We start from the raw sequence: 23,842 nt of genomic DNA on the forward strand, positions 1-23,842 counted from the left end.
TCACCGAGTATGCCAGCAATGCTTATAAACTTTATAAAACACATTATTATATTTTCTTATAAAGCATATATTTTAACTGAACTCAGCCTTGCCATTCACAAAAATAGAAAAGTTCCCATTTCAAGCTGTCTCATGTACACTTTTCAAATCTAACATATTGTAATCACAAAACAGAAAATAAAATTATTTTTTCTACCTTTTGTTCTCTGATCAATATTCAAATCTTGTTGGTCCCAGGCTCTTGTTGTCTTGCTTGCCAGGGTCTCCTTTCTCCGTGCTAACCATCCGTCTGCCATCTCTGTTCTCCCCTTCCGTTTCCCTTCCCTCTCCCGGAGATCTGGCATCTTTCCTTTTTTTTGTCTCCATCCACAGATTCACCTTTTCTCAACTCCCCACCACCCCAGGATCCACCATCTCTCCCTTTCTGTTCCCAACTATCCTCCTATCCAGTATCTCTATCCCCCCTCCACACCATCCCCTGTTTCCAAGTTCTCTCCCTTTCTGTTCCTTCCCTCCCCAAATCCCATTATGCACCATCTCTCTCCCACTCCTCTGTTTTTAGACCCATTATTTCTAACCCCCAAAGTCTGGCATATGCACGTATCTTTGAACCCCCCCTTCCCTCTCTCCCTCTGTGTACTTTTACACCAGGACCCCCCTCCCCCGAAGGTCTGTCCCCCCTCAGAAGGGCTACACCCCACCCCTGAAGACCTGCACCCCCCGAAGGACTTTACCTCCCACCCGAAGGTCTGTCCCCCTCTGAACGCCTAAACCCCACCCCTGAAGGCCTGCACCCTCCCCGAAGGATTGTACCCCCCACCCGAAGGTCTGTCCCCCCCTGAAGGCCTGCACCCATCCCGAAGGCCTGCACCCACCCCGAATGCCTGCACCCACCCCGAAGGCCTGCACCCACCCCGAAGGCCTGTCCCCCCCCTTGAAGGCCTGACCCCCCCTTGAAGGCCTGCCTGCTTGTCCCCCCTTGAAGGCCTATCCCCCCTTAAAGGTCTGCCTGTCCCACCCCCTTGTAGGCCTGTCCCCCCTTAAAGGTCTGCCTGTCCCACCCCCTTGTAGGCCTGTCCCCCCCTTGAAGGCCTGACCCCCCCTTGAAGGCCTGCCTGCTTGTCCCCCCTTGAAGGCCTGTCCCCCCCTTGAAGGTTGGCACCCCCCCAAAGGCCTGCACCCCCTTGAAGGCCTGTCCCACCCCCTTGTAGGCCTGTCCCCCCCTTGAAGGCCTGCCTGCTTGTCCCCCCTTGAAGGCCTGTCCCCCCCCTTGAAGGCCTGCACCCCCCCTTGAAGGTTGGCACCCCCCCAAAGGCCTGCACCCCCTTGAAGGCCTGTCCCACCCCCTTGTAGGCCTGTCCCCCCCCTTGAAGGCCTGCACCCCCTTGAAGGTCTGCACCCCCCCCGAAGGCCTGCACCCCCACGAAGGCCTGTCCCCCCACTTGAAGGCCTGCCTGCCTGTCCCCCCCTTGAAGGCCTGCACCCCCTTGAAGGTCGGCACCCCCCCCTGAAGGCATGCACCCCCCCTGAAGGCCTGTCCCCCCTTGAAGGCCTGTCCCCCCCCCTTGTAGGCCTGCACCCCCTTGTAGGCCTGTCCCCCCCCCTTGTAGGCCTGTCCCCCCCCCCTTGTAGGCCTGTCCCCCCCTTGAAGGCCTGCCTGCCTGTCCCCCCCTTGAAGGCCTGCACCCCCTTGAAGGTCTGCACCCCCCCCGAAGACCTGCACCCCCCCTTGAAGGCCTGCCTGCCTGCCTGTCACCCCCCTCCCCCTTGAAAGTCTGCCTGCCCGCCCGCCCGCCCCACCCTGAAGGCCTGATGCCCCGACCCACCCCGAAGGACCATTCGCCCCCCTGGCCTCCCCGCACTACCTATGAAGCAGCCGCAGCAGGATCGCGACGTCAGCTATCTTTGCGCTGCTTAGGAGCTGCTTCCTGCGCCGGGCTACCTTAAGCTACTGCCCCCCCCCCACGCCCGAAGGACCGCTCGCCCCACTGACCTTCCAGCACACCTATGAAGCAGCCCGCAGCAGGATCGCGACGTCAGCAATCCCTCAGCTGCTTGGGCGCTGCTTCCTGCGCCGCGGTCCCCGCCCCCTCCTCTGACGTCAGAGGAGGGACGGGACCGCGGCGCAGGAAGCAGCGCCCAAGCAGCTGAGGGATTGCTGACGTCGCGATCCTGCTGCGGGCTGCTTCATAGGTGTGCTGGAAGGTCAGTGGGGCGAGCGGTCCTTCGGGCGTGGGGGGGGACTGAGCGGCAAGGCCGGGAACACCCCCTCAGGGCTGGTACCCGGGGCGGCCCGCCCCCCCCGCCCCCCCCCTAGGTACGCCACTGATGTACAGTAACATGGACCCGACATAGTACTGTGTTTTGGCGAACATAAGCGCCTGCATCAGGGGTCAATGTAAATTGGAATTCACAAAGCAAAATGGCTTCTTTGTTGATGCATAAATCCAAATTGACAGAGTACAAGGTTTGTGCGTCCAAGCAACTGTAAAAAACTGTTGGCCTTCATTTCAGGTGCCTATCTTGGCCCTAAGGAGATGTCTAGGGCCACCTAAGCTTACCTAAGACCACTTCTGAGTGAAACCAGACCCACGCCTAGCCTTGGGCGAGCTTAGGCAGCCCTACACATCTCCCTAGGCTCGTGAAAATGCCTACAATATAGGCTGCCTGCCTCGGGGGCTGATTGGCTAGTTAGACAGCGATAGGATGCCTACTGCCATTTATATAATTTGCCTCTTAGTATATAACTTTGAAACTGTAAAATTTTGATGATGCTAGTTTTCGTCAGCAATGAACCTTCGTTCTTTTAGCTTTATATTTAGCTTTGTTCCCTTTCCTCTCCCCCCATTCATTTTGCTTTAAACAAAATGAAGTGAATCATAAAAGGAAATAAAAGCAAAACTCTATGCAAAAATGGTGTGTTCTCCTAAAAAAAAAAATAACAATAAACTGAAGGTGCTGCCTGCTTGTCCTTGAGTTGTTAAATATGTACTTTTTCTAGGTCTGAAGAGGGCTGACTTGAGAGGTATCTTTAGCAATCACATAACGTAACCTTTCTCAACTTCAAAATACATTTTCGTGTTGCTAATTGTGTTTACCTCAAAGCACTTGCATATTTTAATCACTTACCCCCCCTCCCCCCTTCCCTTTTATCAAATGGCACTAGAAGTTTTAAGAACAGGTCAGTGAGTTAAGTGCTCTGATGTTCATAGGAATTCTATGAGCGTCGGAGCATTTACCACACCAGCTCACAGTAAAAAACCTCTAGCACAGCTTGATAAAAAAAAAGGGGGGGGGGAGGGTGTTAATTTTTAATCCGTTCAGAGTTTCCTCCTAAGAATACCATTTATTTATAAACTATAAACTGTGCCCTTTCAAGGTTGGCTGGGAAGGTTCTAAATGAATTGCTTTGATTTCTATTCTGGTTTTACCTCTGTACATCTTTCATTTCAAGGACAAATAAAGCATATTAGATTCTCTCTAAAATAAGCAGGCTCTCTGTGCTTGAAAAAAAATTTATTGATTCTCTAATTTTTTTTTTTTTTTTCTTGCAGAAAGATTTGATTAACTGGAGCAGCTGTAATGACAGCATTTCTCTACCTGCTGTGTATATAATGATGCATGACTTTGCTAATAGCAGACATTTGGAAAGAGCAGAAGAGAGGAAACTAAGTGATTATGCAGATTACTGTTAATGAAGTAATAAGAGCAGCACCAATAATATTGCTGTAAGACTTGGAGTACTTTACATGGGCCATCTCACAACATGCCTTGAGTGAACTGAGAGGATGGCAGTGGTTGAGGGCTTGTAGATCTCTCCACCTAATTTTCAAAGCAAAACTGCATGCATAATTTCTCTATAACAATTCTCTATGGGGGCAAAGTATCTCTAGACTATGCACTTGCATTTTATGCAGATGACATTTCAGTGGAGAGCAATGCACATATATTTGAAAATGTGTGTGTGTATAATTTTCCAATCATGCCCAAAACATTCCCAGGAAAACCTCTCTCTGCTCTGGCCAATAATGTATGTGCTATCAAAGATTGCACATACTTTAGCCAAATTGAGAGAGGGTAATTCTAGGTCAACCAGTTTATTTTTCTATACAGAATCAGGCCTAGGCTCACCCAAAATAAACCCGATTCTGTAACCGACATCCATGTTACAGACGCCGGTTACAGAATTGGGTTACTGTAGACACGGCTGCTATACTTATCGCGGCACGGGATTTCCCTGCTGCGATAAGTATAGCGGCCACAGCTGCCCGTCCCCCCACCCTCTTGCGATCACAGCAGGAGGGAGCCCAACCCCCCCCCCCCAGTACAATCGCGGCAGGAGGGAGCTCAAACTCCCCCACGTATGATCGTGGAAAGAGGGAGCCCAACCCCTCCAGCCCAATGACCTCCCACCCCCCAAGTACGATCGCGGCAGGAGTGAGCCCAACCCCTCTTGCCCGATAACCCCCCCCCCACACACACACACACGTACTTAGATATGGAGCAGGCAGCAATACATGGATATGAAATAGAATAGAAGCAGAAACCTTGTTCAAACAACAATCCTGCTGAAAAAAAGACTTCCTAACTATGGGATTGGGGGGGGGGGGGGGGGGATCACACAAAAATGCTTGCAAAGAATAAAACTACAACTTTTAATCTCAAACACATGTCATACCAGTAGCATCAGTGTCTACCGGTGAAAATTCATTGAGGCTGAGTGTCATATAAATCTTACTCTCAGACACCCTCTCTCCAGACCAGGGTTATGACTCAGTGGGGTTATCTGGGAAAGACTGAGGTGCCTTTTCTGATGATATATGTTCCATGTGTTACATGGTAATCTCCACTGAATTGAAGAAACTGAATCAAATACTAAACAAGATCCTAGAAATTGGCAGCGGTTTTGCATGAACACCAACAGTTAAAGTCAAAAGAACTATCCTTGAAAACTGGTGAGGTGCCAGAGGACTGGAAATTGGCAAATGTCACACCCATCTTCAAGAAGGGATCGAGGGGTGACCCCGGTGAGCCTGACTTCAATTATAGGGAAGATGGTGGAAGCTATGATCAAGGACGGCATTTGCGAGCACATCGAGAGGAATGGCCTACTGAGAACAAGCCAGCACGGATTCTGTAAGGGAAGGTCGTGCCTAACGAACCTTCTGTACTTCTTTGAGGGAATAAGCAGTCGGGTGGACAATGGGGAGCCCATAGATATCATTTACCTCGACTTTCAAAAGGCTTTCGACAAGGTGCCACATGAAAGGCTACTTAAGAAGCTGTGGAACCACGGGGTGGGAGGGGATGTGCACAGATGGATCAAGCACTGGTTGTCGGGTAGACTGCAGAGGGTTGGAGTAAAGGGTCAATATTCTGACTGGCGGGGAGTCACGAGCGGTGTGCCACAGGGATCGGTGCTGGGGCCTTTACTCTTTAACATATTCATCAATGACCTGGAAAAGGAGGCAAAGTGTGAGGTTATAAAATTCGCAGACGATACCAAACTGTGCGGCAGAGTTAGGACCAGGGAGGAGTGTGAGGACCTACAAAGGGACCTGGACAAGCTGGAAGACTGGGCAAACAAATGGCAAATGCGCTTCAATGTGGACAAATGCAAGGTCATGCATATAGGGAAAAAAAACCCGTTGTTCAGCTACAAATTAGGGGGGGTATTGTTGGGAGACAGCAGACTCGAGAGAGACTTGGGTGTGCTGGTGGATGCATCACTGAAGCCATCTGCACAGTGCGTAGCAGCCTCGAAAAAAGCCAACAGGATGCTGGGCATCATAAAGAAGGGCATAGCAACCAGAACACGGGAAGTCATCATGCCATTGTATTGAGCGATGGTGCGTCCACATCTGGAATACTGCGTTCAGTATTGGTCACCGCACCTCAAGAAGGACATGGCGGTACTTGAGAGAGTCCAAAGGAGAGCAACGAAAATGGTAAGAGGGCTGGAACACTGCTCATACGCCGAGAGGCTGGATAGGCTGGGGCTCTTCTCTCTGGAGAAAAGGAGACTCAGGGGAGATATGATAGAGACCTTCAAGATCATGAGGGGCATAGAGAGGGTGGATAGGGACAGATTCTTCAGACTGAAGGGGGCAGCAAATACGAGGGGGCATTCTGAGAAACTGAAGGGAGACAGGTTCAAAACAAATGCAAGGAAGTTTTTTTTCACCCAAAGGGTCGTGGACACTTGGAATGCGCTACCGGAGGAAGTGATCAGGCAGAGTACGGTACAAGGATTCAAACAGGGATTGGATGGATTCCTGAGGGATAAAGGGATCGTGGGATACTGAGGGAGGAGCTGGGATGTAACACAAGTATAGGAAGTTAACCAGGTAATGAGTATAGAAACCCAACAGGTCGTGCATGTGCAAGACCGGAGGGCTAGGACTTCGATAGGAAGGCAGGACTTAAATGGGAAACCAAGGTGGCAAGGGAGCCCCTTCTGATGATTCAGACAAGTCTTGACCTGTTTTGGGCCGCCGCGGGAGCGGACTGCTGGGCAGGATGGACCTGTGGTCTGACCCGGCAGAGGCACTGCTTATGTTCTTATGTTCTTAACTCCTTCTTTAATTAGAAGTTGTCTTGCTGAATATTGACACAGAAACTTGATGTTAATATAGTTATTGTCAAAACCATTTACACAGTTTTGAAATGCTTTGACATTTCTCCTTGAGAGTTTTGCCGCAGTGCCGAGCTGAAGAAAGGTGACTTCACAAGCTTTTTTAATACGAATCAGTGGATAACAATACATTGTGGCGTCTTGCCATGTCAAGGTCATGCTAGAGATGAAATGAAAGCAATAGCATATTCTTAACTTTGTAAATCCAGGAACTGAAAAAGAAGCACTGCTGCAAATTATTTAATAAACCACAAATCTGGACAGAACATTCAGAGACATTTGTGCATATAAAAATCCCCGGAGTATAGATTCATCATAACAGATGCTGGGGCTTCGGTAATATATTTGTTCTTCATATAGAGATGATCAACTGACTCTAGGTAAATCCATTCTAGATTTTCAAACCATCCTTCTTCTATGTTCCCACATATTGAGAAATTCTCAGGACGCTTCTCAAGTTGAGATGGACTCGCTGGCTCTTTACAACCTGGAGACAGCTTAGTGCTATTGGAACACCAGAAGGTTCTTCTCCAATTATGGTTACCTAAATTATTTTTGGTTCTGTCCCAGGGTTTGTACCTTCTAAAATTGCTCTGAGAAATCTACTTGCAAGCTGTGGGACAGTATACTCCTAAGAAATGGGCACCAGAAAGTTACAATTAGATAAGGGAATCTTCCTAAACTAGTGAACCAGCATGTTGGGATTTGACTTATTTGCATACAGTTCTCTTGCAATTATTATTCTCTCTATTTCTTAAGGGATTCTAGGGTCTGCCACAGGAGCGGACTGCTGGGCATGATGGACCACTGGTCTGACCCAGCAGCGGCAATTCTTATGTTCTTATGGATCAAGTAGAAATATTAGCCCTGGAGAAAACTGGGATCTTTGTAGGTTGTGTCTCCTAATTATGCACTAGAAGTGGACTTTTTGGTCTCAGAGGCTCATGTACTTTCTCTCCCTATCTTTTTTGTTGGCCCATGAAAGGCATCATATAATCTGAAAAAGATCTAAATTCTTAATAAGATTACGATGACTTGAAAAGGAAAAGAAGAAATTGATTGGAATAAATACGTTCTTTTTTTTTTTTTTGCCAGCCCAAAATAAAAATTCATTATAACAATATTTGGCCAAATGTGTTTACTTCTGATATTTTTTTTCTCTAAGACTTTTTCTCCACCCTCCACATTTTAAAACAAAACAACTTGGATGTCAGCTTATTCTATGGTTTTCTGCTTGAAGAATGCTGACTGTAAGATCTGTCTCTGGCAAACCTGGTTGGCTCATACAACTTAAGTGTAAAGTTCAGCAGCAACTGAGGAATCGTTCCATTATCTCTGAGGGAGGAAATAAATGTTGCTGAGTATCTTTATGTGGTGATCCAAGCTGAAATATATTCAATTACTGTAATACAGAATACTGTAGTCAAATTACTCTCTTGAGGCAGACAAATTAGACCACAGATCAACAATGGCTCCCTATTTTAGGTAGGAGCAGGTTCAACTACTTATTCTTGCAATTAGGGCCTTTTATATGGGCTCTCCACTATATTTGAATTCCATGTGAACCTCTTATCGACCCCTCATGAATTACACTCTTGCAATCTAACCTTCTTGTTATATATTCTTATTCCAAGCTTCATCTGCATTTTATTCCTCATACTTGGTTTTTTTCTACTTTGTGGAATTCATTTTCCCCTGCATTATGTCTGGAGAACTGTACTGGCAGTTCACCACCCATTGTTTCCCTTCCCTGCTCCCATATATAAATGTTTGTCTACTGATATTTATTGTTCTACTCAATCCCCTCCTCAGTATCTCATATGTGTCTGTATTTCATTATGTACAACTGCTTTTATTTTATTATAAACTACCATGATGCTATGTTTATTTTCAATGGTGGTGTACCAAGCCGATGAAATAAATACATAAATAGTATAAAATCTATACCAGATCTCAGTAAGGGTGCTTAAAAGGTATGACTGGAAAGAAAAATAATAATATATCTGGTGTCTGGCTCTGCAGATGAAGAAAGCACCGCTGTTGAAAGTAAAGGCCCTGGTGAACTTGTCCATGTCCACATGGCAGCAAGAGATAAACCACAGAAATTAATTACAAAGTTAAAGAAGATTGGAGGGATACCTGGGTTGGTCACTGTTTACTGGGATTGATGGACCTTCGGTCTGTCCCAGTATGACAATTCTTATGTTCCTAAGTTCTTATGTTTCTACAGTTAAGTGGACCCCTGCAGATAATTAATCGATACATTGCTACCTTTATGCTACAAGTCATGGGGCTGATATAGACATCTTCCAGTATGGTTATTATATCTTTAATACTGTTTTACCATACACCCCCACAAAAAAAAAATCTACTTTTGGCTTTCTTGCTACACCCCTCAGCACAGAGTATTAGAAAGAAGGGCGAAGTAGAGATTGAGGGAAAAGATCAAGAAACTTAATAGAGCAAGAAGAATGAAGGACTGGTCAAGAAGTCAACTGAAGAGGAAGAAGAAATAAAAGAAACAGACTTAGAGATAGGGGAATTAACAGTTCATTTAGTAGCCTATTTGGAAATAGATGAATATGCTGGATACCCAGAGAGGAAAAGATTACCCAAGTTAAATTTAACACTTAAAGAGTATAATACTGTATTTCCTTGATTCTACGAAACATATTTTTACTCATTTTAATGTGTGTGAAAAGCCCAGATGGGTGAAGTTGCCAGACCTACCTCGGGGGAAAACCCATTTTTTTCGGGTGATCTTGACAAGGGAGAGAGCCAGGATTCATTGAGCCTGGAGCAGAGGCAGGTTCCTCGTTGCAGGGAGCTGCTGGTGTCCTGTTGTTCCGAGAGGGAAGATTGGACTTCAGCATGGGAAGGTCGCTTTCATTGAGCTCTATGGTAGAAGGTGCAGGCGATTCTAGTCAATGTTCTTCCTGCACCATGGAAGAAGAGGCGAGAGGTGGTTCTGGAGGTAATTCTATCAGTTTTGGGGAGTTGAAGAAGCCTGAGAAAATTGATATGGAAGTGCTCTGGCAAGCCATAGCTGTCATGGACTCCAACCTTAAATTGGAGCAACAAGGGGTATTACTATCTAATCTAAAAGAAAATTGAGATGAAAATTGTGGAATCAGAATTGGTTAAAGAAAGATTATTTATTTTGCGCAAGATGGAAAATTATGAAAATCAACTGAGAAAGAATAATTTAAGATTTTTGCATTTCCTAAAATGTCCTATCATCTCACCTATTGAGATGGTTAAAAAATATTTCCATGAGGCCCTAGCTACCTCCAATTGTGAGAGCTTATTACTTGAACATTAGGAGACCTCAAGGTGAATCAATCTACTCCTGTAAAAACCTCAGCAGATAAGATGGTGGACATGAATTTGCCTTCATTCCTGGAAAATTCCCTAGAAGTAGTTACTGATAGAACTACCATGTTGATAATTCTTGCATTGAAATATGATAGGGAGTTTGTCTTACAATTGTATTTCCGCCATATGAATGACCAGTTTTTAGGCTCTAATGTTAGGATTTTTCCAGACCTTGCTTAGAAAACCCAGAGACGTAGGAAAGAATTCTTGGCCCTGAGGCCAAAGGTTCTGACTCTGGGGGCTACATTTCTTGTTAAATTTCCAGCAAAATGTTATATATCTTATCAAAATAAGAATTTTCTTTTTTTTTTTATTTTAGCCTAAACAGCTTATAGAATTTACTGGGACAAAAGAAGGGCTTGTAACCATGCCTAATGTTATATAACTTGCCATCCAGTTGTAGGAAGGGCTATCTAATGCCGCCACTCAAATATAAGTTTATTTATTACTACTGAGAATTATTTATTTTCTTGATCTCCCATATTGTGGGCTAAATAGGGATTGTTTCATGGAACAGCTGGTCACGGAACCAACACGGGGTGATGCCACTCTTGACCTAATCCTCAACGGACTAGGGGGACCCGCTAAGGAGGTGGCGGTACTAGCCCCATTAGGAAACAGCGATCACAACACGATCCAGTACAGGCTAGAAATTGGACTATCAAAGGTGAAAAGAACTACAACGACTGCACTTAACTTCAAAAAAGGGAATTATGATGCCATGAGGAAAATGGTGGGAAAGAAACTCAATGACAGTGCAAGGAAGATGGAGTCCGTAGAAAATGCCTGGACCATACTCAAGGGCACAGTGCACGAAGCACAGAACCTGTGCATCCCCAAGTACAGGAAAGGGTGCAAAAAAATAGAACAAAAAAACCCAGTGTGGATAACAAATGCAGTGAAAAAGGCAATAAGTGACAAGAAAGCATCATTCAAAAAATGGAAAAAGGACAAAACAGAGGAGAACCAAAAGGAACACAAAAAGCACCAAAAGGAGTGTCATCGAGTGGTTAGGAAAGCAAAAAAAGAATATGAAGAGAGACTGGCAGGGGAAGCAACAAACTTCAAATCATTCTTCAGGTACGTTAAGGGGAAGAAACCAGCAAGGGAGGAAGTGGGACCCTTGGATGATGGGGACAGAAAGGGAGTGGTAAAAGAGGAAAAGGAGATAGCTGACAGGCTAAATAAGTTCTTCACGTCAGTTTTCACGAGGGAGGACACAACCAACATTCCGGAGCCCGAGGAGATCGTAAAAAGAGAGCAGGATGAAAATCTGGTCCAGCTAGAGGTGAGCAAGGTGGATGTCCTCAGGCAGATAGACAGGCTAAAGAGCGACAAATCGCCAGGTCCGGATGGCATTCACCCAAGGGTACTCAAGGAACTAAGGAACAAAATAGCTGAGCCACTTCGACAAATATGCAACCTATCCCTAAAAACTGGAGAGATTCCGGAAGACTGGAAAATAGCAAATGTCACGCCCATCTTCAAGAAAGGCTCAAGGGGGGACCCAGGAAACTACAGGCCGGTGAGCTTGACCTCGGTCCCGGGAAAGATGATGGAAGCACTGATTAAAGACAGCATCTGGGAACACATCGACAACTATGGGCAGCTAAAGTCGAGCCAGCATGGCTTCTGCAAGGGCAGGTCATGCCTCACAAACTTATTATACTTCTTTGAGGGGGTAACCAGCCAGGTGGATAAAGGGGAATCCATAGATATCATCTACCTTGACTTCCAAAAAGCCTTCGACAAGGTGCCACACGAAAGACTACTAAGGAAGCTATGGAACCATGGGGTGCAAGGGGAGGTCCACCGATGGATCAAAAACTGGCTGGCGGACAGGAAACAGAGGGTTGGAGTAAAGGGACATTACTCAGACTGGCAATGGGTCACGAGCGGAGTTCCACAGGGGTCGGTGCTGGGACCGCTCCTATTCAATATATTCATAAACGACCTTGAGGCAGGAACAAAATGTGAGGTTATTAAATTTGCGGATGACACCAAACTATATCGCAAGGTCAATAACATGGAGGACTGTGAAGATCTTCAAAAAGATCTGACAACACTGGAAAAATGGGCCAAAAAGTGGCAAATGAGTTTCAACATAGGGAAATGCAAGGTCATGCATATAGGGGAAAAAAACCCGATGTTCACTTACAAAATGGGGGGATCAGCGCTAGGTGTGAGCAACCTTGAAAGAGACCTGGGAGTGATGGTAGACACAACATTGAAGGCGTCGGCGCAGTGTGCCACGGCCTCAAGGAAAGCAAACAGAATGTTGGGTATCATTAAGAAGGGTATCACGACCAGGACAAAGGAAGTCATCCTGCCACTGTATCATGCTATGGTGCGCCCGCACCTGGAGTACTGTGTTCAGTTCTGGTCGCCGTACCTCAAGAAGGACATGGAGGTACTTGAGAGGGTCCAGAGAAGAGCAACTAAGCTAATAAAGGGCATGGAGGACCTCTCATATAATGACAGACTGAAAAAACTAGGGCTTTTCTCCCTGGAAAAGCGGAGACTTAGAGGAGACATGATAGAAACCTTCAAGATCATGAAGGGCATAGAAAAAATAGACAGGGACAGATTTTTCAAATTAAAGGGATCAATAAGTACAAGGGGGCACTCAGAAAAATTGAAAGGGGAGAGGTTTAGAACAAACGCCAGGAAGTTCTTTTTCACACAGAGGGTGGTGGATACAAGGAACGCGCTACCAGAGGATGTGATAAACAGGAGCATGCTACAGGGGTTCAAAGAAGCTTTGGATAGGTACTTGGAAGACAAAGGGATTGAGGGGTACAGATAAGAGTAGAGGTAGATTATAGGGATGGGATTAGAGGTAAGTTACAAAATTAATCAGAGACCACTGTTCAGGCACTAGGCCTGATGGGCCGCCGCGGGAGCGGACCGCTGGGCAAGATGGACCTCTGGTCTGACTCAGCGGGGGCAAATTCTTATGTTCTTATGTTTTTAAAATTTTGATACCTGGATTTGTTTGATCTGTAACGAGTGGTATATGTATTACATTCTTGTAAAATTGAAATTCAATAAATGAATAATGTAAAAAAAACCCAACTGAATTTGGCAAGCATGAGAAAAAAACATTCTAAATAATTACCGTATTTTCTCGCATATAACGCGCGCGTTATACATGGTTTTTACGTACCACGCACACCCTTGCGCGTTATACGCGTGAGCGCGTTTACAAATTTTTTTTACATAGTTTCCCCCCCAACGTCTGATTCACCCCCCCCCCGCAGGACCGCTCGCACCCCCACCCCGAAGGACCGCTTGCACGCACACGCACCCGCACCCCCACCCTGAAGGACCGCTCGCACCCCCACAGCCTCCCGACCCCCCCCCATCATGTAGAAGCTCCTACATGTGCCCAAGGCCCCGCCCCCAGGAGGGACCTAAGGCTTCCGGGCCTATTCTGATTGGCCCAGGAGCCTTAGGCCCCACCAGTAGGCGGAGCTTTGGGACGGATGGGCCAATCCGGCCTCATTCCGTCGTTGGCTGCCTGCCGGACAGGAGGGTTTGGCTCCCGTCTGTCCGGCCAACTACACAAAGGTACGGGGAAGGGGGGTGGGGGTGTCGTGGGGGACGGCCAGGGGGGTCGCGGGTCGGCTGGGGGGGACAGTTGTTGGGGGGAGGGGGGTTTGCATCGAGGGCAGGAGGGCCTGGGATCCCTCCTGCCCGTAATGTAGTGCGGGGTGGGGGGAGGGGGTCGCCATGGCCAGGAGGGTTTGGGCTCCCTCCTGGCCCGAACAACTAGCGGGGGGGTCGCCAGGGCCAGGAGGACTTGGGCTCCCTCCTGGCCCGATATTGTCGGGGAGTTGGGGAGTCGGCAGGGTAAGAGGGCTTGGGCTCCCTTTTGCCCGATGTGTCGGGGAGTCGGGGGGGGCAAGAGGGCTTGAGCTCCCTCTTGCCCCGATCGTGTCGGGGGTGCCGCGGTTGGATGGGGCAAGAGGGCTTGAGCTCCCTCTTGCCCCGATCGTGTCGGGGAGTCGGGACCACCAAGAGGAAGCAGCAGGACACCGGTAGGAGCTTCTACATGATGGGGGGAGGTTGGGAGGCTGTGGGGGTGCGAGCGGTCTTTCAGGGTGGGGGTGCGGGTGCGGGTGGGAGTGTGTGCGAGCGGTCCTTCGGGATGGGGGTGCGTGTGCGTGCGAGCGGTCCTTCGGGGTGAGGGTGTGAGCGGTCCTGCGAGGGGGGGTGGTGAATCGGACGTCGGGGGGGGGGGGCATCAGGTTTTCAGGGTGGGGACAGGACTTCAAGGGGGAGAGGAGGGTCGGGGCGGGCGAAAGGAGAGTCTGGCAGCGACGGGAGAGATGGGCAGCATGCGCGGTATACGGGTGTGCGCGGTATATAAAAATTTCTGTACATAAATTTGTGTTTTTCGCGCGCTATACCCATGTGCGCGTTTTACACGGGTGCGCGTTATCTATGTGAAAATACGGTAGATCAGCAAATAAGATAAAACAAGTGGAAAATGCACAATATAGAAAGTGTTACTCCAAGAAAAATGAGCTAAATTCACTATGCAAACCGATCGTATACCGACTGGTTTGCGACCCCTTTCCAACTTGATTTCCCTCCAACCTGATTCACTAACCTGTGTTCTGACCATCCTCCGATCCGTGCATGCAAATGAGGGGGAATGACATTCAAATGATGGCAGGCAGCAATTCACTAACCAAAACCCTGCAACACCTACTGGGCTGGCCGATCACAAACAAGCGACTGCTGAGGAGCAGTCGCTGAGGTCCTTTCCGACTGCCCTGCCTTCTGCTGCCCTGCTCTCTGCCCTGTTTTTCTGCTTTCTGCCCCGAACTCCTGCTTTCAGCCCTGAACTCCTGAAGCCCGACTCTCCCGCCTGCCCCGATCTCCTGCTGCCCTGACTCTCCCGCCTGCCTTGAACTCCTGCTGCCCCGAACTCCTGCAGCCCAACTCTCCTGCCTGTCCCGAACTCCTGCTGCCCTGACTCTCCTGCCTGCCCCGATCTCCTGCTGCCCTGACTCTCCCGCCTGCCTTGAACTCCTGCTGCCCCGAACTCCTGCAGCCCAACTCTCCTGCCTGTCCCGAACTCCTGCCTGCCTCGACTCTCCCACCCTTCCCCGCAGTGCAAGCATGTGGTTTTAAAGCGGGTTAAAACCACAGGCTCCAAATAAGTAAAAAACAGTTTTTTAAAAAATTCTCTGCTGGGCTGAGGGCCAGTGCATGCGCAGACCATCTACAGATGGTCTGCGCAAGCATTGCAATTGCTATAGAGCGATCCGGGCCGGCAGTTAAGAGCGTGATTCCGATCGCCCTCATTTGCATGAGGGTGATTCATGAATCAGCCCCCACGGACACGGATCGGATCGGATCCAATCTATTCCCCTAGTGAATCTAGCCCAATATCTCGATTAAACGCAGGCACATGAATAGGAATGGGGAGGTGATCTGAAAGCAAAGGATAAAAGATTGACAACTGCAGTCCAGGACCATGGCTTATGGTTAAGATGGATGTGTGCATAAGAAAAACTGGGAAAATACACATATGTAGATTCTGTAAGAAAGAGCTGGAAATGGATATTACTCATCTCATAGTTGATTGTGAAGTTCTGATAGCAGAAAATTTACATACAGAATGACACAATTAAATATTGACATAATTGTACCAGAAAAGCACAAGGATCATAGCCCTAAGAGAATTATAGAAAATTTAAAAAATATGATCGCTTGGGACAAACCCATTCCAACTGATAAAGGCTGGAATTAGCAATAAATTTGAGAGACATTAGCCTGGTTTAAGAGTGAGCTTCATTACTGTGATGGTATGTGCAGAATGAATGAAATATATCTATAAAAAAACTGTCTACTTGTATCTATTGAGTTGTGAATTACACAATGTAGTATTTCTTTAAATATTTAGGCAATCATGGTTTTGAACACTGTGTTTTGTGGTTTTTGTTTTTTGTTCACCTCTTTATCTGAATTTGCAAAATTAACCTACTTGGAGATATTGCCCTTGAGTGTAGCACTAGTATGTGGCTACAGGCATGACAATTTACCAGAATATTTGAACATACTTGTTATAGTTTAGGAAGTCAATATTTTCTGATTATTGATATGGTGATAAAAAAATATATAAGAATGTTTTACAGTGATTAATTTGCCTTTGTGCATTTTTATTTTTTTTTCAGCCCAATGGAATGGTAGAAAAAAATTATACAAAATAGGTCAAACATATCTATCAATCTGTTTGTTTGGGGCAGAGCAACTCTCTGAATACTTAATGTAGTTGGACCAAATTTGGCTTGGGGAAAAAATAAGGGAAAACCCCCCACACTAATTTTTTAAAAATGAGCCACATTAGACTAGAATTAAAATAGCTCCTTATACTTCGTCACTCACCTCTCCTTTCCTTTTCCGGTCAAATACACACACAGAGCCACCCACTCTCGCATAGATACACATACTCAATATGCATGTACACAAAGAGAAACAAGATTCACACAAATACAATCACAGATACATAGATATGTCCACAGAAATGCACATATACACAAATACAATTGTGCACATACACACTCAGATAGAAACACACATCTTATCATAGTGAAGGCCCATGCCATGCGAGGCGTTGCTTCCTCATGGGTGGAATCTTCAGTGGTTTCCCCAGAAGAGATTTGTAGAGCCACCACTTGGTCTTCTCTTCATACATTCAAAAAGTTTTTTAGATGTGGCAGCCAAACAGGATTCCGCATTTGGATCTTTGATGCTGGTAGCAGCCTCATCGGTCCCACACTGAATTTGATGGACTGCTCTGTTGCATCCTGAGGGTTAGGTTAGGATTGTACAAGAAAGAAAGATCTAATTTGCCTGCTGAAAAGATCTGAAAGGGAATGATAGAACTCAAGTTTGTACCCCTCACAGAGAATGTCCAGCACACAGCGATCCATGATGATCTCCAACCATTCCTCTAGAAATGCCAAAAGCATCCCTCCTTTGATGCCAGTTGGCCTTTTTGAGCCACTCCAATCAAGACAAAAAGATGATCTGACACACGAAATTCATTCGTGACGTCCAAATATCTCAGCAAAAGCCTTGCTCATGTCCAGAGATTTCAACACCTATCTCTGCATGCTTTCTCAACCTACCCCTGTCTGTTGTTACACCTATACCTGCTGGGCAGGCACTCAGAGAGTTATTTTATAAAAGGTACCAATTTTTAAGCAATAAGAATCGGAACCTCTTCAATAAAGGAAAGTAGGTTTCTACTTTTCATTATAGAATCTTGCCTTGCAGGACAAATACATGTCTATATTAAATCGTGATTAAAATTTTTAATATTCCTGCAACACTAGTATATTTTAGGCATAACCATTTAAACCAACCAGGTATTAATGATCATGCCTAGATTACTGAAGAGCTCAAATCAATTATACTATTCTCTAATCACCCCTCCCCCACTTTTACAAAACCATAGCGTGGTTTTTAGTGCCAGCTATGGTGGTAAGCACTCTGGGGCTCATAGGAATTCACGGCTGGTGCTAAAAACCGTGCTATGATTTTATAAAAGGGGAAGGGGGTATGTGTAATGTTACCATATGTCCCGTTTTGAACGGGACCGTCCCATTTTTAGATCCCCTGTCCCGTTGTCCCTAAGCACAGCTTTGGGACACCGAAATGTCCCATTTTCAGAGACAGCATCCCGAAGCTGTGCGTGGGGACAACGGGACAGGCAATCATGGAGAATGGGCTCTCTTCCTGCTTCCCCACCCACTGCCGCAACTACAGGAAAAGAAGGTCTAGGCGCCGGCCCACCCCTTCTCCCTGATGCCAATTCTGACGTCAGAGAGGAAGTTCAAGGCCAGCTAATCACTGCCTGGCTGGCCCAGAATTTCCTCTCCAACGTCAGAAATGACTTCGGGGAGAAGGTTTATGGGATGGTGCCTGGACCTTCTTTTCCTGCAGTTGCGGTGGCGGTGGGCAGGAAGCAACAGCGGGCGGTGATGGACCAGGTGGTGGTAGGGTGTTATGAGCAGAAGAATTGGTGGTAGGCCAGGCTTTGGCATTGGAGGGAGGCAGACAGACAGGCAGGCTGGCTTTGGTGAGGCAGGGAGGAAGGGAGATAGGCAGGCTGGCTGGCTTTGGGGGAGGGGTGGGCCAAATGCTGGAAGGCATTGAGGGGGACATAGGAAGGAGGGAGGGAAGAACGAAGGAGAGAGGCAGAGAATGGAGGCGGGGTTGTAAGCAGAAGAAAGACTAGAGAGAGAAAGGCCTGGACCAAAGGGGAAAGACAGGAGGCAGATGCTGGACTATGTGAGGTGCAGACAGAGTAGGAGAGACCCTGAGGAAGAACAGAGAGATGTCAGATCATAACAGAGGAGGGAGACTTGGAACAACGGTGGTGGTAGGTACAAAGGAGAACTGACACTGAATCTGGGGAGGGTAACTGAGGGAAAAGAGAGAGAGTGAGAGACCTGGACCCAAAGGGGATGGGGCTGAAGAAGGAAAGAAAGAAATATTGGATGCACAGTCAGAAGGAAGTGCAACCAGAGATTCATGAAATCACCAGACAACAAAGGTAGAAAAAATGATTTTATTTTCAATTTAGTGATCAAAATGTGTCAGTTTTAATAATTTTTATCTCCTGTCTATATTTTGCACTACATTTGTCTATTTTTCTATAGTTACTGAGGTGACACTGAATATTTTAAAGTCATCTGCCTTGACATCTTTGAAAAACTGGTAAATTATAACATTTCCTCTGCGTACAGTGTGCTTTGTGTTTTTTTAAAATTTTATGATTACCATAATGAATTAATAAGATATTGTGTGTACATGAAAAATGAATGGAAGAAACTGAGGTGGGATTGTGGGCGGGACTGAAAATGAATAGATGTCCCATTTTGATGAAAAAAAAATAAATGGTCACATTAGGTATGTGTGTAACTGTGCACCCTGTCTATGCTCCATCCAGACCCTGCCCACTTTTAAAATACGTATCATAACATTAAGGTGCCATTTTATAGATTAGCTCATAGCTGGAATATTGACACATACGTCATTTAATGGCATTCTTCAGGGCTGATGCTCACTGGTTCGCAGTAGAGTCCCCACTCTAAAGTGAACTTAGTGCAACAAAAAATAGCCGAAGCATGCTGTATTACAATTACTATACTGCTACACCACTTAATTAGTACTTAATCATCTATTATATCACTAAAAGTACTAAATATACTGCACTCTTATCAGATGTCATATGTAGACTACCCAGCATACTTGTAGCTACATATGTAAGATATTTTTGTGTGGACTTTCAGATTGCAGTTGGGCACTACAACAATCCCACTGCTAAACTCTTCATCAGTCCACTTTTTATTGAAAATGCCAATCAATTCTATTTATTTCTTCTTTATATATCTTCAATTTCATTTAACTTCATTTATCTTCAATATCAGCGCAATTACTTATATAAAATCCATTTGAATCAATTTGAATCACTTAGCTCTGTGTATCGTTTTTTTTTTTCCTTTTTAATCTCCTTTTCAAATATCATCAAAGCCACCTCTCCCGACATTACAACTACAGCATTAACCTGAAGCTTAGGGCTAAAAGTAAACTTTTCTTTCAGTGCCTTTACAAACATAAAAAAAACAATCAAACAACTCTCCCCCCCCTCCAAAAAAAAAATATCCATGACTGTCCCAGCCCTCCTCCTTTTGATATTAAATAAAAGAATATTCACAGATAGTTCCACCCACAGAAATCCTTAGTAGTGGTCTCTCCATACTCCAGCCCATTAAAAAACCTCCCAGGTAGTCCAGTGCCTCCCAGTCCCATAATAAAAACTGCCTGGTAATCTATTGCCTCTCTCCTCCCCATCTCTTTACCTGAAAGGCAAGAGGAAAGCCCATTAGCTCCTGCCTCCAGGTGTCAAACAGTGAAGTTCAGAGGTAGAACCTGCTGGGTGTGGTTTGAAAATATGAAGATAGCTGTGATATTCCACTCTGATTTCTTGATAGCTGCTAAATATTGCAGGTATTTAGATAACAGTGTAATACTAGACAGTCAGCAGAATACTGGACAGTCAGCGTTGGGGTAGTGGCTGATGCTGAATTTTTAGGTATATGTTTAAATACTGCATCCAGCGTTAAGAAAGAGTTTAAATATAGTTGGTTAATTTTTTTTATTTATTTTTTTTTTAATGCTCATCTCTGCCAAATTTTGCATGCCCATGAAGTCTAGAAATAAATCAAGTGAGCTTACTTTATTTTATGTTAAACTGTACTTGCCTTGAGTGAATCTCTTCATAGAAGTGGTTAATAAATCCCAATAAATAAATAATCACAAACACACAGATAAACACAAGCATAGATACGCGCACAATCACAAATGCATAGAAGGAGGTATGGCCTAGTGTTTAGAGCTGCTACCTCAGCACCCTGAGGTTGTAGGTTTAATCCCAGCACTGCTCCATGTGATCCTGGACAAGTCACCTAACCCTCCGTTACTCCAGGTACCATAGTTAGATTGTGAGTCTGCGGGGACAGATAGGCAAAAACTCTTAAAGTACCTGACAAAGAAAATATGCAAACCACTTGAATGATAAAGCAGTATATCAAATGAAAGACAATACTCACACATAAAGATACTCTTATAGTAGAATATTATTTCCTGAAAAAGGTATAAACGTGAACAGCTACTAGTGGATATCAGTACTGAAAATATGACTTGCAAGAGATTTAAATAATCACAAAAACTCAGAATCATATATCTATTCACTTTTAATGCTGTCAGAGCCAACCAAAAACTAAACTAAACTAAACTCAGTTGTCAATATTCCGGGGGAAGGGAATAGAGGACAGAACTATTTTAAAAATAATCATGTTTATTTACTCACATTTTCAGATCGGAGTTTTTTGGCCGGACAGCCTCCATCAAGCGGATATAACATATAATAAAGTCGAACTTTACTGGCATGCTTCCGACTCTGCAAAGAAAAACACATATTTCTGAACTGGGTTAATAAAATACAGGAGGTGCACATTCAAGAAATAAAAGTAGTATCAATATAACACTTTAATAGTCATGATTAATTTTACAAAAAGAACATAAAAGTCAAGGCCACATGCAGAAATCTTGTCCAGGAGACAATTATTGCCCTTTGATCATTTTTCAGTGATGACAAGCAATTGACTTGTGACTTCTAGTCAAAAGAGTTATCCAAAGTGGACAGGGCCGCGTGACTCCATGTGTTAGCCATGTACCTACACAAGGTGGCAGCCACAGGAGGGGGCACTGTTGGCACAGTGATCCAGTCAGGCCCAGGCCTGAGGCAGCAATGATGCTGAAACCTCCACTGAAAGTAAAAAGTAGTTTGAGGCTATTGAGCCTGTGTGCACACAGTGCAGGGCAGATGTCTCTCTGCTCCTTCTGAAGCAACTTCCTGTTACTGAGAACTGGGACACATCAGTCCTGTAGCATGCATATGGGCTCAAGGGTCCCATACTATTTTTCAGTAATTTCTTTTAAATATGCACATTTCGCTGCTCACGTATATATTGAAGAATCTCATTCCATGCTTGTGGGTCTATACAAAAATCATACTTGCCCTCGACACCTTCAACCACAATTGTTTAACAAGCTGTTGCTTGCAGTGGCAAGGTAGGGGGAGGGAAAGAGAAGAGAGATATTTGGACCTGGGAGGGGGACTACTGCAGACTACCAGTGGAAAAGATGGATATGGTAGGGAGAACAGAGAGGAATCTATAGCATATAATTAAACTCACCATAATAGCTCTTAAAGTTTATCACTTCAACAATGCAGTAACCTTTGAAAACTTTAGGGAAATGCTGGAGTACAGAGATGGATGAGATGGAGAGAGGTCAGGCTACAAGGAAGAAAGTAAAGATAAGAGATAGAGGGAGAAGATGCTGATCTATAAGCAAAGAATAACAAAAGAGAGGGAAGATGCTGGCTATAAGGAAGGGGAATAGAGTACATGTATGGAGAGGGAAAGAGAGAGAGAGAGAGGGAAGATGCTGGACTATTGTGGTATAGGGGAAGGGTGAGGGGTTAGGATTGCCACAGATGACAACTTTAGAGAAGAGAGAAGGAAGACAGAGGTGAGATGCTGGGCATGGTAGTATCATATAGAAGTGGTCATTGGGGAGGGGTGGGAAGGTTTGGTGAAAGAAGGTCTAGAGAATATGGATGAGGCAGTAGGTGAGAGAAGGAGATGAAAAGTTGATAGGTAGGTGAAAAGAAAACAGAAGGAAACTAAGGATTGGAGTGTGAAAAGGAAGATGAAGTTGAGTGAATAGAGGGGAAGAAAAGAAATAAATGGAAGAAAGAGATGAAAAGTCATTATGTCAGAGACAGATGTAGGAGAGGAATGGAACATGTACAGAATCTTGAAAACTTGATTGGATTGGATTTATTGCATTTGATATACCGCTTGAACATAGGTATTAAGCGGTTTACAATACTAAATTATAGGCATTGAGCTACTCTCTGTTCCGAACAAGCTCACAATCTAATTAAGCAAACAAGAGTAGACATCACTAATATTATGGAGATATATAATAAGAGGGAGGAAAAGAAAATACTCCGTGGAAAGTAAAGAACATTGAAGACAAAAAAAAATACCCTCAAGATCCAAGAAAATTAGTATTATAGTTGCATTATAAGGAAAAATAGAATAGTTAAACTAGCAATATAAATTTATAACTATCAACAACAGGAAAACAAGAAAGATTAAAAATTAAACTAAAGTAGACAATTTATAGTTCTGAGCTTCATTTCAGCCCAATAGACAAAACAAATGCTTCAATTTATTATTCAAGAAAGGCTACTGCCAGATACAGTATTTAGCTAGAAACCTTTATTAATGGACTTCGGATGGATCCATAGTGAAGATGAAAAAGAATAGGTTTCAATAGTTTTTGGAAGGAGAAGCAAGATATTACCTCATAGAAATCATGAAGTATGGAATTCCAAAGGTAAGGACCCATATATGAGAAGGCTCTTTTCCTTGTTGCTTGAAGTTTTATTACTCTAGGACCTGAGATTTCAAATTGGTCATGGAATGATGATCTTAGAGTTCTACTGGGTTGATATTTAATTCGTTTTGACTGGCTGCTAGTCTCCTAGGGCAGGTTTGAGAACCACTGATCTAAAAAGACTTTCTCACGCAGTCTTTTCAGCACTTCCAAATAGTAAACTTGGTTAACTGTTGTCCAGTTGGTACAAAATTCATAATGAATAATCCCTCTGATATCAAATAAGGTTAACAACATCGTTTTGACTCTTGATTTGTACTGGCAGAACTTTTTTGGTTGTGGAGAATTGGCTGACTTCCATTGTGCACTTTGATGCATTGTTTCAAGGTCATATTAGTACACCCATGTTTCATCATCAGTGATAACAAGACCAAAAATATCATCTTGCCTCTCCAAAAGGTCTTGGCAAACTTTGACTCTCCTTTGGGAACATTTTTGCACACAACTTTCTCATGCCAAGATTTTCAGTTAAGATTTTTAGGGCACAATTCATAGAGATCTGCCCAGCATTTGCATAATTTTCACCTATTAAGTTGCCATTGAAGCCCACTCCAGCTCAATCAAATCTATCTATGCATCATTGGGACTAAAACCATAGAAGACTGACTGAGACTAGCCTTACTTTCCAACTACTGGATTTGCCACTTAGGCACAGCTAAGTTGTTTTGATTTCATTCTCTTTTCATTTAGGAAACCTTTGTACTTATCCCATGTATATTTGAATTCCATTACCATTTTCACCTCTGTCATCTCCTTCAGGAGGACATTCCAGGTATC

At 44.8% G+C, this 23,842-nt stretch overlaps 1 protein-coding gene across 2 annotated transcripts in view; it reads right to left on the bottom strand.

The window, feature by feature from the left end:
- ZMAT4 (zinc finger matrin-type 4) overlaps nt 1–23,842 on the bottom strand; it is a 446,679-nt gene that overhangs the window by 195,648 nt on the left and 227,189 nt on the right. For both annotated transcript variants that reach the window (XM_033947497.1, XM_033947498.1), the window contains exon 3: nt 20,904–20,993. In XM_033947497.1, coding sequence (XP_033803388.1) covers nt 20,904–20,993 — 90 coding nt within the window. The remainder of the gene's footprint in view (nt 1–20,903; nt 20,994–23,842) is intronic.

The sequence above is a fragment of the Geotrypetes seraphini genome, chromosome 6 (assembly GCF_902459505.1).
Source record: "Geotrypetes seraphini chromosome 6, aGeoSer1.1, whole genome shotgun sequence".
In the NCBI taxonomy this organism is placed as follows: Eukaryota; Metazoa; Chordata; class Amphibia; order Gymnophiona; family Dermophiidae; genus Geotrypetes; species Geotrypetes seraphini.